At 54.5% G+C, this 15,839-nt stretch overlaps 3 protein-coding genes across 3 annotated transcripts; 2 read left to right on the top strand and 1 right to left on the bottom strand.

Moving 5' to 3' along the window:
* Positions 1-5,878: 5,878 nt before the first annotated feature.
* Positions 5,879-7,831, bottom strand: CORC01_07698 (uncharacterized protein; the record flags this gene model as incomplete). The annotated part of the gene is made up of 1 exon (XM_022619333.1): positions 5,879-7,831. One exon carries the CDS (start codon positions 7,829-7,831, stop codon positions 5,879-5,881), a length of 1,953 nt encoding a protein of 650 aa, XP_022474069.1.
* Positions 7,832-8,748: 917 nt separating this feature from the next.
* CORC01_07697 (uncharacterized protein) lies at positions 8,749-9,919 on the top strand (the record flags this gene model as incomplete). Its single annotated transcript, XM_022619332.1, has 4 exons — positions 8,749-8,853; positions 9,158-9,295; positions 9,441-9,558; positions 9,606-9,919. The coding sequence occupies 4 exons, from the start codon at positions 8,749-8,751 to the stop codon at positions 9,917-9,919; spliced, it is 675 nt and encodes a 224-aa protein (XP_022474068.1).
* A 3,477-nt stretch (positions 9,920-13,396) lies between these two features.
* On the top strand, positions 13,397-14,795 carry CORC01_07696 (uncharacterized protein; the record flags this gene model as incomplete). Its single annotated transcript, XM_022619331.1, has 2 exons — positions 13,397-13,721; positions 13,795-14,795. 2 exons carry the CDS (start codon positions 13,397-13,399, stop codon positions 14,793-14,795), a joined length of 1,326 nt encoding a protein of 441 aa, XP_022474067.1.
* Between the last annotated feature and the right edge of the window lie 1,044 nt (positions 14,796-15,839).

The raw sequence follows: 15,839 nt of genomic DNA, 5'->3' as shown, positions 1-15,839 counted from the left end.
TGACTGGATTTTGACTCTCGATTGTGTTTCTGTATCTGTATCTTGTCTCTGTCCCTCTCTTTTCTCTGTGTCCCGTCTATTCGTACAGAATGCTCTGTGCTGGTTCCCGTAAATGTCCGCCCTCCTTTCTCCCCCTCCTCCCAACTCAGGTCTATCAGTCCGTCATTGCTCCCTTGCAGTCCCTCCTTTAGCTCTTTTCCCCCCTCCCTTACCCCCCCCTCTTTCCTTCTTTTCTTTCTCTCTTTAGATATGTACGGGATAATGGTTGCTGAACCGTTCCCGGAACCTGTTAAATTCCCCTTGCCTAAGTAGGAAAGAAACGAATGAGGCGTTTGGATCGAGTGCCAAGAGGGGGGGCCGAAGGCAAGGGGACAAGTGACATTGGATTTTGGTACGTGTTAGGTCGGATGAGGGGTGGGGGGCGGAGATGGAAGAGAGGACCGGGGGGAACCGGGGGCGCCGTACCCAGCTTCTAGGTAGGCAGGCAGCCAATTTTGTTTTTAAGGTGTAATCCGTACTGTAACTTGTAAGGCAGACCTTGTATTAGGTGCCAGTACTCTGTAGTAGAGCAAAGTTTCTGGGTCCTTTTTTTTTCTGCTTTCTGCCGTTTATAGTTTTTGTTCTTGTTTTCCTATTCGGGACAAGGTTTGTATCTCTCGATTGGGTCACGGAGTTATGAAGGTATCAGGTTGTAAAAGTTACTGCAGCTGTTCATTTTGGTTTGATTTTGGTTTTACACTTGTGGGACTTGGCTTGTCTTGAAGAGACATTGGACGGGGGCCGACGTTGGTTCGAACCTGATATTGGCGTTGCACCGGGGGAGTCTAGTGTTGGACGGATGCGGAGGTGCTTTTTTTTTTTTTTTTTTTTTTGTTTATGTTTTTTTTTTGTTTATTTTGGTTTTGGTGTCGTTGATTTTGGTTTGTTGGTTTGTTTGTGTGTTTTTTTTTTTTTTTTTTTTTTTTTTTTTTTTTTTTTTTTTTTTTTTTTTCATCTTATGTTGCGTTATATCGCAGGGCAAGGGATGACAAAAGCCAGGCAGACTGACAATCACAGAGGAAAAGAAGGAGGAATGAGGAATGGGGGGAGAGACTCAGCCCTGGAGCCTAACGTCCTTTGCGCAGCGCCGCCTCTCTTGTGGTACCTACACCCCAGCTTTCGACCGCGTGCAGACAAGGGGAGCCTCAATTGAATTACGTTGCTGAATTAGGATAGTTTCGTGGGTATCGTTTCTTTGGGAGGGGGTCTTGGCTCGGCGGATCGATACCGTCCGTCCATGATGGATTCTCCGTCTTGTTTCCTTCGGGACGGACACTGGACCGGGGGGGGAATGGGACTTGGTCACGCTTGGAAGCGCGGAACAGCTGGAACTCTCACACGCGCGAGAGCACGCAACTACCCGAGTTGAAGATGAATGGAACCCTTTCTCTCTTCTCTCCCTCCTCCCTTCCGAAACCCCTTCCTCCGACTTCTTGGGTTCGGATACTTGGCCAAGCAGCAGCAAGCAAGCACGACACTTTGACGGCGAAGAGCCAAATCGACGCAGACGATCGGTCCGTGAGTTACCCCTGCCTGCGCCTGCACACACATGGTCCTCCGTCCGAATGGGGCTACGACAGTCCACGTTGGGAACTCTCCATTGACAGTGTTCTGTCATGCCTGCATGGTTCTGCGCTTACTTGCGAAATTTGGCCGGTTTTACGGACGGCATCCGTAGTTCAACTTCCAAGCCAAAGCAAGCCCTCCCCCCAGCCGATCTTCTACTTGGCTGAAAAAAAGTCTAAGCCAAAAGATGAGATTTCCCCAACTTTAAGAGGCAACCTTTGGTAGGGGGGAAATGAGCTTTCGGCTGCCCTATGGGGCTAGAAGGGTAATTCCCTACCGATATTCGTATGGTCGATACAGGTACAGCGCGATCATCTTTCCTCTTCACTTCCTTAGCCCTTTTGATTGCGCGGGATGGCGGATTTTTCATGCCAGGCAGGGAATCAAAGTTAAAATAGCACAGAGATCATTTTATTTTCGTATTCCCTGGCCCCAGGTCCCGAACTCCCAATTATGTGATGCCCCTGGTCTGAATGCGGTTCCGGTCACGTCAAGGTTCCAAACTGAAGGTTGGCCTGCTCATCGTCAGATTTGGGGTGAAGACTGTTTGGTCCGTTACAGGTTGCTGAGGCAAGATATCTGTAGTAGTTTTTTAGTAGTTTTTTTTTTTTTGTTTTCTTTAACCCTTTGACCGGCTTACCTCGGACTACACACTGCACACACCCCCGAGGGAGCGTTATGCCAGAGTAACTTCCCAATTAGCTCCGTTAGCCTAACCTCTCTTAAAGCGCAACTTGAATTTACCAATGTGGCCTCGGATGATACAAGTCTTTGGGATTGAAAGGGGGAAAATAGGACTGACAATGAGACCAAATGCGTGATCAACCCCAATTCGGAACATTCATGACATCTTCTGCGCCCGACTGCAGCGTCAGCCGCGACTTTTGCCAGGCCAAGGGAGAGTGAAAGACAAGAGAGGATCGGGGAAAAAAAAAAAAGAGACAAGCCCATTGTTGCCGATACGGACACACGCATTCTTACCGAGTCCCCCCGCCCGTACGTCCGTCCGTCTCCCGCTCCCCCCTCCCTCTTCGTCCACGACCGTCAGCAGCACCAAAGCCGGGCGTTCCCACTGGCCAAGATTTTTGCTGAGCCTCTCCGGTGGCATCCGGGGAGGGGCGTGGAGCAAAAGGAGTTAAGTTGAAAGTGATTCGGAGAGACACGGCGCAGCAATTTTTTGAGAAGATTTGATGGGATATTGTAACGCTGGCACCGAGCAAGAGACGAGCATGGAATCCCCAAACCCAGTGTGTGTGGTCCACAAGGATCTTTTGGAATAAGCTATGCAGAGATCTGCCCTGTCAGAATTTAGCAAGGAAAAGAGGAAACCATACCGCTAGCCTCATGTTATGTCATTATTGCACTAAATCGCCCGGAAATCTCGACATCATGCGCTGATCAAAAAAAGGAATTAAAAAAAAATCTGGGGAAGAAAAGAGCCCAACGCAGCTCTACTGTGGTAGGCTCTCCTAGCGTGCTCGCCGACAATCGTCCAAAGACGCAGCAGCAATCTGTACATACCTAGTGTACATTTACAAGTCCCAAGGCTAGACAAGAAACGACCAAGGGACGCACGTATCCAATGGAACCCCCCCAGATACAGGCACACGTGAACCCAGAAAAGAGAGCCATACTCCAAAGAAGCGTTCATCCTCTTCATTTGCACATTGAATGACGAGGATCGAGTCCGTCGCCGGTGCGTCGAGGGGTTAGCGTAAGACGGACGTTTCTTCTTGTCCCCCTCTCCGGCCTGGCGGACCTGTCGGCCTCGAAGCTTCAACTACGCCCCAAAAAAACCCTCTCTATGCTCGACGCCATTTCTTGTGTAGACATTTGCTAGACAAGTTCGAACGCGCGGGCGCGGGGTGGAGAGAGAGGGAGGGGGGCAGAGAGATGGAAGCCAAAAACGTGGTACTCTGGGCGCGGGCCTCGACTGTCGGACACCCGTGGCACCGTTCGCGTGGCCCCCCCGGATTGTTCGGGTCCCGGTGCGTGATGTAGCGTCTGCACATGTCTAGTGTGAACGTGTAAACGACCGACCTCTGCCATAGCAATCTGCATCCTTGACCTGCCAAGAGAGACAGACTTGCGACAAATTGGACGTCAGGCTGGAGGAATACATCACAGCGTCCTCAATACGCCTCCCTGAGCGTACTATACCGGTTTCCCTTCTTGTGTAAAATGAAACAAAAGGCGTATTGAAACCCAACGAGACGAGGGTGAGGAATTGGAGGCAGCCCGAACACGTGGGGGATGAATGGATGGATGGATGGGACGGCCCTTTAAAACTCTATCGACATTCCAACGACATTCCCACCGAAGAGAGGGGGGGGCCGCTACTTTCAAATGCGAAAGCGAAGATGATGTGATGGGAAAACCCAGGCATCCCGCAAGGCGTAGGTAGTCTCGAGAACCGGCAACCCGGCCCCCCTCGAGAGTTCTGAAAGTGCGCCGGAGATCCGAGGTCAACTATTTCCCTGGCATTCCCCGGGACATCGGAAACTGGAAGCCGAGGTCGCAAGCCCAAAGAAAAGAGAGAGAGAGAGAGAGAGAGAGAGAGAGAAAGAGAGAGAGAGATCCCTCAGCGAGCTCTTATGCACCATGAACCAACTATCCAGCGCCCTTTGCCACGATGCGAATCGAAATCGGAATCCTTGCCCACTCGGCCGAAACGCGGTCAAGACTCTCTCCCTAACAAACGTCCAAGGTCTCCATGCTGGATTCCCAATGGCAAATGATGTCCCATCACCCCCACCCCCAAACCCCCTTGAGGGGGAGCCTTGAGGGGGGCCGCCCCTTTGGTCAAATCACCGTTTCCTGACCCGCATTCCAACTCACCAAAAAACCGACATCGAATTCCACAAACACACACACACAACCACTGCTTCCCATCGAAAACCTCACCCTTTGTCTCTCTCACGATACCCTCGGATGTCCGCTCCCCCGCCGCCCCTTTGAAAACAAGAAACCCATCGTGCCTCCTTATCCCCGAGCGCAGCGCCCGCCAGTTCCTTTACACGCATCCCCCCCCCCGACATGCCTTCTCCGCCCGGACACGAAGGCCCACCCAGATCTCGGCTGGATTACTTCGGCCCCGAAAGCAGTTCCTCTCTTGGCCTTCCAAGACTTGGCAAACACCTCCTCCAACTCTCTCATTCATTCATCATTCATCACACTGACACAGTAACATGCTGGCAACCCTCCCAAACGAAGCCAAAGCACATGTCCGTTTGATTCTTCCTCCTCCTATCCGTATATTGGTCTTGAATTCCTTCCCTTTCTCTCTAATGACAGGACAGAGGCCAGAATATCCCCATCTCTCCCTTCTACAAACGAATCACGAGACATTCAAACATTGTCGTAGAATTCCTTGCCCTGGCCCTTCGTTTCCGTGAATGACCCCTCCCCTCCCCCTCTTTTTAATGAGAATTATCTAGGGTGCCAGGCTCGAAGATCCCACCCGGCTGCTTGCGGTCACGCAAAGAGGCGTGTTCCGTCTCGCGTAGCGTCAGCTCATCACTTCACCAGCGCCTTGGCTCGGGGGTGACATGTCAAGCCTCTCCTACCGTGCACCGGTTCCCCTCCGACCGGAAACGTCACCGTAGCAGGGCGCGGCTGCTGGTCATTCGAGCTCATCAGTGGAAGACACATCGAATCAAGGCAATGATTGTGAGAACTTGCATTACCTGACGTCAGAGAGACAATCTTTCGGAATGGAGATAATGCCTCATTTCCATTCGTCTAGAAACGACTGTTCTGTCTTCCTAACCACACCCCCTTTTTTTTTCTGTTCCAATTGAATACCTATTCTTCGAGGAGAGTTTAGAGTTTCTCACTCAACAACGCCCCGGAACCCCATACAAGGTCCAGTCGTTGATACGTACATAGAATATCCGACGTCCTTGTCGAATGTCGTTTCGTCATGTCCATCGTCACTAAGAAGCCGGGCTGCGGAGAACCGACAGCTGTGAATGAAAACATAGGAAATATCGTCCAGATCGCACACCATCTCCAGCAAAGTGGCCAGTATGTGGTCCTCCAAGCCATGAAGGGTATCCTCCCCTCGATATGTGAAGCAAATGTGTTCGCAAGAAGTGAAGTAAGGGAATATCGGAGCCATCATCAAAGCGTGCTGTCGTCTATGTACCAGTCGAGGGGTATGTCCTTGTAGGAGTTTCTCCACAGTGATACCGAGCAGATGACTCGGACTCGCATGGACTCATAAGTCGTGAGAGTAACGGGCGTAGCAACATGTACAAAGAAAAAGATTTCACTAGAAAGGTGATTCAGACCGGCGACGATTGCTGTCCCGTCGTCTAAAGTTGCGAAGGCGTTCGTCAATGTAAGCTAGGCGATCAGCCAGGTTACGAGGAGGAGCTGAGCTGCCGTCCCCGCCGGGTTGTTGTTGGATTGTGGCAAATGGGCGAATAGTGCCGTGCTCAAATCCCTCTGGCTGCGTGAACCGATTCGGGAAGGAAAAGCTAGTCTTCGTCCCAGGAAACGGCGATCCAAGCCTGGGAGGAGATGCGTTGGGTGCAGCCAAGAAGGGATCAGGCAGACCTGCAGGCTGAAGCCGGGGCGCAGGTATCTGCATAGGGGCTGTAAAGAGCCCACTAAGACTTGTGCGAGGTACAAAGAGGTCGTCGTGTGAGTTCCGGTCCGTGGAGCTGAACTCAACCTCAGGCTTGGCCAGTGTCTTGGGTAGACACTCGGAGGGCATTGGCTCAGTCCAGAGGTCGGAGACAAGACTAGGTCGCTTGGTCTTCCGCGGCTCATGTGATGCTTGTCTGGGTCGTCCAACGCGCTTCTGCGTGTTAGATCGACTTCTGGTCAGACGCGCCGGCGACTGCAAGGTGCGCCTGTGACCAAGACTCTGGTTCTGTCTTTGAGGCACTGAGGACACAGCGGCAGCCAGTGCACCAGTCGAGCTGGGCCCGTAACTGTTGGCCATAAAAGGTGTCCCAAGTCGTGGTCGTTCATCGGGTGGGGTATCCAACTTGGAAAAGTCCATGGGAAAGAGAGGGAATGGCTCCGTCATTGTCTCTCGAGCAGGTTCGGGTTCCGATTTTGTAAGTTGCGCCAGAGGACCCTGGGGTTGCATGGCTTCCGAAGTGCTCAGAGTGAGCGACATGGACATGTCGTGAGCTGAGAAGACGGAAGGAGACCGGGCCGGAGTGGATCTTCGGTTCCAGAATCGCGCCGCCGTTCTGCCAAAGGGTGTCGGACTGTTGGCAAGGAACTTGCTCGTGCGGGCCGATGATGAAGCGGCTTTGAGCTTGCAAAGGTCTCTCAGATGGGCTCGGGTAGACGCGCAAGTGTGTGGCCACTGCAGAAAGGTGCAGGTCTCAACGGTAGGAGTACTGCTTCCGCTCTTGGGGTTGAGAGACTTTCTTCCGCCCTTGGGACCCCTCCAGCTTCTTTTCGCTTCCCTCGCGACACGAAGACAAACCCCGTGAGGCGGAACGCCGCTTTTGGCGGTGCGAAACGGCGTAACCTTGGGGTCTTGGAGATAAGTAAGGTAGGTTGCCCAGAGGTGGTCGCTCATCGCCTTTGTCCAAGGGGCCTTTCTCCTCTTTGCCTTTGGCTTGGACGAAGACGAGGGTTCGGCAGGCTCTTCGATAGCATCGAAGAATGAGTTCTTGACGTGATCCGACGCGTCAGTTTCCGGACTGATGCACTGCAAGTCTTCTGATGCGAGAGAGAAGCGACTGAAAAGGGAGGCACTGGTTTGCGTGGACCGTGCGGTTGATGGTCGGCTGGACTCGCATTCCGGGGTAGACTCGCCGCTACTGAAGGCAGAGTCGATGGACCAGTTGGGATACCGTCTAGGGGATAGCGAGGGAGCGGCGCCGGGTGCTGGCGTTTTGGGTGGAGAAAAACGCCTGCCGCGAAGTTTGTGTAAGGCGAGCTCGTCCAGGTCGTTGAGATTGTGAATGACCGGGTACGTCATGCTGGAAAATTGCGTGTCTGCGCCAGCCGACTCGGGCTCTTCGATACTGGGAATCGGAACGTCGGCGGCAGCAACTGACGCGAGGAAGTGCGTCGTCGGAGCGTTCAAGTTGGATGCGACGCGCCTTTTCAGTCTCAATCGCGGACGCGGCGGCGAGGGTGGCTGAAGCTCCTCGTCCACTGCGGAAGGCTCCGGTGTTTTGGGATTTTGCTGATCCGGGTCGTGGAAACGGAAGCCTTTGGGCAGCGTCGCTGCTCCGGAATGTTGAGGATTCATGTTGGCGGACAACAAGAGGTTCCGAGGAATGCCGCGGCCTCTTGAGAATATGCTAGCGGCAGGTGAGCTCCGGGATTTCAAAGCCGCTTGGTGTACGATTCTCCAAGAACAAAGGCGACGTGGTCCTTTCGGTTGTCTCTGTGGTGGCTTATTTGAGACAAGGTGGTATTTGCACGTCCAGATGACTGGAAAAGTAGCGCTTGGGAACGTCCCTGGGCTTCAAACGGCTGCAATTGACCTCAACGGCTGCGGCGCAATATGTGCGCGCGACTTAGCGTGGGACAAAAAAATGCCCCCAACACAGGAAGTCGTGTACTGCTTAATCCAAGCAAATCCTTTGGCTGGTATGATGCGCTCAGTCAGATGCAAATCAGGTATGCGACGGCCTCGCCTGGATTCGAGGATCGTTCGATTCAACACCACTTTCCGTCAATACATTGATCGGATGGAATACAAAAAAAGAAAACGTTGTCTTGGCAATCGTGGAAATGGTCGTCGCCCGAGTCGCTTCGTGTGGTGTAAAAGTCGTGGATAGGTCGTTAGACGTGCGGTAACCGTCGTCGTCGTCGTCGCAATACTGTACGTAGGGAGATTCAAGGAAATGGGTCGTCGAGACGAGCCAGGAGGAACAAGTATTGTCGTCTCTACTAGTGTATGGCTCGTGATTATGGGCTTATCGGGGGGGATCGAAAGCGCGCAAACCCCCACCACCGGAGGACGGCTGGTGTTTGCGAAAAGGAACGACTGTGGTTGAAGAGAAAGGAGGGAGGAAGAAGTTCGGGGCTTGGGCTGAGGCGGGCCGGTGTGGTATGTATGGCAAGGTCCAGCGACGGTGGGCGGGGTGGGGAAGAAAGAGCGGGTGGCGCGAACCTTGCTCGAGGAGCCGGTACGGATACAGGGCGGGAGACCAGATACGAATGGGAAGAGACCTGTGCCTGCGCCTGAGCCTGTGCTCGTGCCTGAGAGTTGCAGTGGAAGGTCGACAGGCCTTGGAACGCCGAAAGTACCTCAGCCGAGTTGAGGTGAACCAAACTTCACACACACTGCTCGCTTGAACCCCCGTGCAGACCTGCAGTCCTGCAGTCCTGCAGTAGCAGTCGGTGCAGCAGCAGAGCGTGGTGGCCGGGGAGGGCGTTGCACAGCGGTTGAGAACTTGGGCGCACGCTAGAATCCCCCACCTAGGCTAAACCCAAGGGAACCTAGTCGAGCCGTCCAAGGCAAGTGACAGTGGAGCGTTTGTGACTGACGGACACGCCAGTAGCGGCTCGAGACAAGTCCAGAAGCTCGCCAGCGCATGTGGCAGAGTGGGGTCTAGGGTGAGCGTAGTCTCTCTTTGCGCCGAGAGACCCTGAAGATGCAATGTGCGGTGAGGTGCGCGATATGGGAAGCGCCTTGTTGGAGGAGGAGGAGACTGATCGTCTGCCCGTATGCCAGTGGGACTGGGTCCGCATGAAGTCGTGGCTTGTCGCAAGCCCAAGACTGATCTGCCTCTTCTTCACAAGGATCCCTGGAGAGGGCCTTTGAGTGAACTGGGCAGCGGCGTGTGGGATGGGGTCTGGCGATTGCAGTAGTCGTATGTACTCCGGATACACGGTGTTATTTGGTGTAGCCAGTCGATGGACACGACAGGAGTGCAGGAGCAGCGAACGACGAGGGCCCAGAGTCCGAAAGGAGCGATGGAGGGAAAGCAAAGCGACGGCTTCGGGCTCCCGTTGGTCGATTAGCTCGTTCGCCGGGTGTAAAGCAAGGTACGCCGCGCGTGAAGTCTGAGAAGCGCGGCGAACTAGAGATTGGGTTGGTCGAGACAAGCAGCCGACGCAGCACCCCGCAGAGCTTGATGACGGAAAACTCAACAACACTAACAAAACCACTGGTCTTTCTTGGGTGTCGGACGGCGCAGAAGATGTAGCAGATGCCGTAAACAAAAAGTTCAAGCCACGACTAGAATGGCGCAGTGGTGGACTGGCTGATGCAACGGACGAGACGACAGTCCACTCAACAAAGCAGACTGGGAGTCCGGATAGACAATGGCAAACGGTACGGATGGAGGGTCGAGACGATCAGGCCGCTCGGTTTGTGGGGCGGTGAGACAAGAAACCAGACGATGCTGCCGGAGCTGGATGTGCTTGCAGCAGTTTCGTGCTCGCTATCTTCTCCTCTGGGTACTAGGGCGTGTTTGCCCTGCGGTGGTTGCTGTTGCGGATGGGTTGGTCTCCTGGCCGCAGCCTGTGCGATGGTCTGCGCTCGGTGGTCTACAAACGGGGCAGGGAAAGGAAGGAGGCTGGTTTCTGCGTCTGCAGCCAGCAGGCTTAATTAATGTGTGCCGAAAGTCTCGTTCTTGGGACGAACAGAGCCTCGAACTGCAGTGGTTGAGCGTTAAGCAAGCCACAAAGTGGATAGTGGGCGGTGGGGATGGTTGAAGATGAAGACTTGGATAATGGGAAATGAACGAGACACCGTCTCCAAGAGAGTGCGTGCGATGTCGACTCGAGAGTGGCACCGATGACGGAGCGGAATAGAAGATGTGACAAGACGTGACGAAAGTCGGATAAGCGAGCAAACAGCCAACCTGTACGGTTGTTGACGAAGGCGATGGTCTAGGCGGACTGTCTAGTTGAGCAGGTGAGCACGAGGTGAAGCGTTGGATGCGCCCGGTGCCCGGTGAAAGCCAAGGTGAGTATGACGGGCGGGAAGCGACTCATTGGCATCACAAATTGTGGGTGGTGACGTCTGTCCAACTCAAGGTATCCGTACTCTGTACAGGGTAAGAGAGCAGCGGGAGGCGCATCAGCGGGGGGGTGAGGAGCGTTCCAAGAAAAAAGAGACGACGGATGAAACTGATTTGAGTGCGATCCGTGCGGGAGCGGTAGGAACTGAGGTGGGAGGAAGAAAAACCCAGACGCCTGATGGGCAATGACCGATGGCCGATGGCCGACGGTGGTCGACGGTGGTCCAGATGCAAATTGGGAAGCGACGCGTGGGAGACGCGGCTAAGCGCGTCTTTTCGCGTTAAGTGGAGAAAATCAGTCGCGAAAGTGGATCAATGCCCTAAGGCACTTTTCTGGCTTCCCATTTCATTGGAAGAAGAGACTCCACCTAGACATCATCAGCTCCCACCCAGGTCCCGGCCGTTCGTGCTCATGGTCGTCCACCACCACCTGGATGGAGAAGGCACCTCCCCGTCTGCCCCCCCGATCGGTCCTTCCTTGCTCCATGGAAATCTGCCAGCTGAAATCGCAGAGTCTGGACCTGCCGCAGCAGGAAGCGCATGAAGATGCGATGCCAGGGCCAACGAGCAGAAAGCGGCTGTGCGGGAGGCGCGGGGAACACGAACAGACCAGAGTTCACAGCCAACTACAGATGCCGCCAACTTTCTACAATGTACACATTGCTACCCATTGACTGAATCAAGAACGCAAGGGTCCGATCTCCAAGTCGTCGGCCCATGTTGCCAGGAACAATTGGCACGCCGGTACTGAAGCTACCAACCCGTATCTATACGTACTTACAGAAAGATACTTTGCTTGACTTCTCATCTGCGTCCAAGCTGTAATACGACGACACGACGACAGGCAGACGAATCCTGGCCGAGACTACCAGCATCTTACAACGGCACGGAAGTGCAAGCGGCTGCTAGGGAACAGGCTCTCTTGTCGAATCCATGTTGGGTAGGGGGTGATCAGTGACGGACGATACGAACGAGTCCCGCGGCTGGCGCGCAACACGCGAATAGTATCACCGTGTGCTGCGTCGCGTTGCCTTGTGTTTTTGTTGTGCTGGGTTGCGCCGCTGTCCTTCTGCCGTCGACTCCTTTCCCCCTGTCGCTCCTCCCGTCCACCACCGCATCGCTTGCAATCGCTACATTGCACAGCTACACTTGGCCCTCAGCCAATCGAAGCTCAGCATGGCTTGTTCGCCGGCTCCGAATGCCTGCTTGGGTCTGCACGACGATGGAGTTGGGATGCGGTGAGTCTGTCTAGGTAAGGTGCCTAGGGGTGTGAAGAGTATATCTCTGGCCTTGTCCAAACCATTGATCCCTCTTATCATACCTATGAGCATTGTCGGCTGCAAGCAAGGCTTCTAGCGCGCCAAAATATCATGGTTTCTGCGAGTCTGCACCCCTCAAAAACCCTGGCCTACCTGCCAATCTCTGGCCGGAGAAATGACACGAGGCCCGCCCCGGGGATCAGCGAGTCTAAGGTACTGCGACGCTCCAGTTGATTGCTTCGGGATCCGCAGAGGTGCATCGTTGTTCTCTCTCTCTCTCGTTCTACGTCTGGGGATACTGGCATTCATCGACATTACATGAACGCTCATGTCCCTCTACCAGCCTCATTCGATTTCGCCGCGGTTCAAAGTCATGGCTTTCATCCGAGTCATGGGTGCACCGCGGTGTGCACAGAAAAAGGTAGGCTAAAGTCGTTCCCGTCCAGACGATCAGACCGTCCGAGTCAAACGAAACGCCTCCCCCCCGGGGAGAAACTAGACAACGGCCTCGGTACAACGTCAAGCCCTTAAAAGTTAAGAGTCACGGACCTTGGCCGCTACCATGACCCAATCACATCACATTCTCCCGAACGCTCTTGGCGCTCTGCGTGGCACCGGTTCGGTTGTCCGCTGCGAGATCCAAGCAGCGTGAACCCAAAGATGCTGTGGTGCGGTGCGGCAAAACCCCCTGGTCTAAGGTAGGCCGACGTCGCCAGTGTTGCGATTGTTCAGCGACGTGATCAGATGGAACCCTCATCAGTGTGAGCTTTGCTACCATTGCACAATGGACTGTGCCTGGGCCCTGACCTGACTATCTGCCATCCGAAATCACGTCTCGAAGCCCGTGATTAAGAAACACGCACGGCTGTATCGCGAGGCCGTCCCAGAGACCCTGAAGGTTAGGCGATGATTTCTCCACATCTTGAGGCATATCGACACTTGGCAACTCCTGGGGTCGACGGCAGCAGATATTCAAGCGTAAAAGCATCTACGCTATATTTTTTCAGCCTCAAACTAGCCAGTCGGCAGCCAGTCGGCGGCCAGTATTTACTTCAGCTCGACTACCTTAGACTTCACTCCCGCCACAGCGAAATAGTGTTCCACGTCGCTCCCTTTAGCGCGCGCCGCACGAGAACCTCGTGAGCTCATTGCCACAACGGGGAAAATGTCGAATGCCTGGATTCCTCGACTGATCGACTTCTTACAAAAGACCACCAAGCTCAAGCAGGGCCAAAAAAAGCCAAGGGTATTGTGAGACCGCTGAAGAACGTCAGCAAGTCAGTAAAGATGGCATCCCAGACTAGCAGCATGTTGGGGGCGCTATCGCCAATCCTATCCCTTTAATAGCTGTCGATCTACGCCATGCCATTCCGGAAACGACTCAGAAACGCCACATTTCTGGCTTTCTGGCTCGTTCAGCCAGGCGCGAAGCTTTCCATTCCACTCGGTTCGCCCTCGAGAGCTGGGTGGCCGTCTTTCTTTGGAGAGAGCCGCCTCTTTCGCCTCCTCATCAGCGAGATGGTTTCCTCAAACCTTCTCCATCACGACAGCAGTTCGAACTGCATCGTTTAGCCCAAGATGCTCGGCTCGACATCCTTATCCCAGCTCATGAAGCTTTTGGGGCCGTTGCTCCTCATTCTCTGGTCGATATGGTACCTGGGAATCTCCCGGCAGCATGTACAGACAATCACCCGCCAATTCCGCAATCAAAGGGAGCTGTTCATCAAAGATTTCCTCGAGCACGAAGTCGACGGACGCTTCGACGGCGCTGCCATCGAGGGCCTATGTGCCAGCAAGAAATGGACAAAAGGGTTGCTAATGAGTTGCGATGCGGCGCCTGGAGGTATCGGTGAAGTTCGAAACGCACACTTGCACTGCATTCGCTTCGCGATCGAGGCAGGAGGTAAAGACATCCCTCAGACAACAGAATGTCGAATGCAGAATTCTATGAGTCTGCTCGTGCTAACCAGCGCCAGCGGAGTTGATCCTACCCGAAATCATCCCTCGCTCGGAAGACGATATCAAATCCATCAACGGACGGCCCGCCGTGCCTCTAGACCACTACTTCGACACAGCCCACCTCAGCCACGTGCTTCGGACGCATTGCCCGCAGATGCGAGTACACGGGTCGATGAACGACCTGTACAACGTTCCTGAAGTCTATGAAGCACTCCAGTTCAGCATCTCGGACACGAACAGCAACTGGGTCAACGGCACCGTCCTAGCCGAGCCGTCCGACTGGAACAAGCAGTTTCACGACTTTATCAACGGAAAGTCGCCCCTCGCAGACAGGGTATACCCCTTCCGTGTCCACCTCAGACACACGCTCTGGACGTGGCCGACGGCGCGGGACAAGGCGCCCGTGGCCTCCTCGTTCGGACGCATGCTCCGCATCCGCCCGGACGCCCGGCGTCTCGCGGCCTCGGCGCTCTTCACCCTCGAGTCCCGGTTCCGCCTCAACCTCGACCCGCGCACGCGGTACCACCCGTCGAGCTTCGTGGGCGTCCACCTGCGCACCGAGGAGGACGTCAACGAGCGGTTCCCAGACTACACGACGCAGGCGGCAAACTACCTGCTCTACCTGTCCGAGTCCGAATCGAACGTTGCGTTCCTGGCCTCGGGTGCCACGGGGACCAACATTACGGCGTTTGTCAACCGCGCCGAGGACTTTAACGTCACGGTCGTCACCAAGACGGACATTCTGGACGACGAGGAGCAGGCGGCACTGGCGGCGCTGACGTGGGATCAGCGCGGGCTGGTGGACTACGAGATTATGCTGCGCGCCGGGATGGTGGCGGGTGTGAGCGCGAGCAGCTTTGCGTGGAACCTGGCGCTGAGGCGGTCGTACGCCTTTGGGCAAGGCCCGATGGGCGTGCCGCTTGAGCCTGGCGCGACGATTTCGTGGAAGGACGAGTATACTACGCTGTACGGGAGGCACGAGAACGCGTACGCCATGAGAGCGACGGTGTGGCCATGAAACTTTTTGATGATTGGGCAGGGAAGTTGAAAAAAAAAATGATAGCTTTTTGGGGGGGAGACCAGGGTTTGCAATAACGCAGCAGCAGCCGCACTATTCTAGACAAAATTGACTAAATGCTTACGCGGTGATGGTGGTGGTCTACGGGCGTTTCTGCCATGTACCCGTCTGTAATGCAAGGGATATCATATCAGTCTCGTGTCAGATGTCGTCTTGTGGTGGTTTGTATGTGCACATGCCTACAATCCCGGGCCAAAAGTCTGTTTACACCATGAGGTTCTACAGCTTGCTCACGCCATCTTTCTTCTTTTATAGCAATGTATCACATAGATATTCCAGCTTCTCATTAATCGTTGAGTCAACAGCTACTTCTGGCGATGATTTTGATACACAATTTATCTTATCCAAGTAACAGCTAATAGTACTGGGTGTTGGAAGCAAACCGGGCCTTGGTGTGGCGGCCCGAATGGTGTACGCAGACTTTTGACCCGGGGTTGGCCGAGCATCTCGATGACCGACCGGGCCGTCCAAAACGTCGACTGTAAACGACGAGTCGCCTCGGGTTGCCCGGTCCGACCCCCTCACTTTGGTGAAATGTTTCGTTTCTTCTTACGTCGATGATTGCATGATGGATGCCGGCTCATCAGTTCGCGTCTGCTTTGGGTGAAGAAGGGATGGAAAGAAGATCAAAAGCTCGCGGCGGCTGGATTAAACTTGTTGACTATCCTTCCGTATTCTGTCCCGCTATTGAAGTCGATCACAAGGGCAAGGTAAACAAACGTTTGTGTAACCATGCTAGAGAAACCAGAGAAAGATTGGTCGCCCGTGCCAATTATTCGCGAGCGATGGAAGCCCGCTACGCTGACCCCTCGTTCGATGTCGTCGTCTCCCTACCTAGCGCGAGCCGTCAATGACTGACAGGGAAAGGCCGTCGACCACGGCTGCTGACCCGCATGAAGCGATGCATCCAACAATTGCAGCAGAGGTGCGTCTCTTGTGTAGCCAATTCGCCCCCCGGTCACGCGACTGCGCGACCCCCCCCCC

Source organism: Colletotrichum orchidophilum (genome assembly GCF_001831195.1).
Source record: "Colletotrichum orchidophilum strain IMI 309357 chromosome Unknown Scaffold_63.1, whole genome shotgun sequence".
NCBI classification, from domain to species: domain Eukaryota; kingdom Fungi; phylum Ascomycota; class Sordariomycetes; order Glomerellales; family Glomerellaceae; genus Colletotrichum; species Colletotrichum orchidophilum.
Note: the sequence above shows the minus strand (reverse complement) of the source record. Positions and strands in the feature narration are given on the sequence as shown.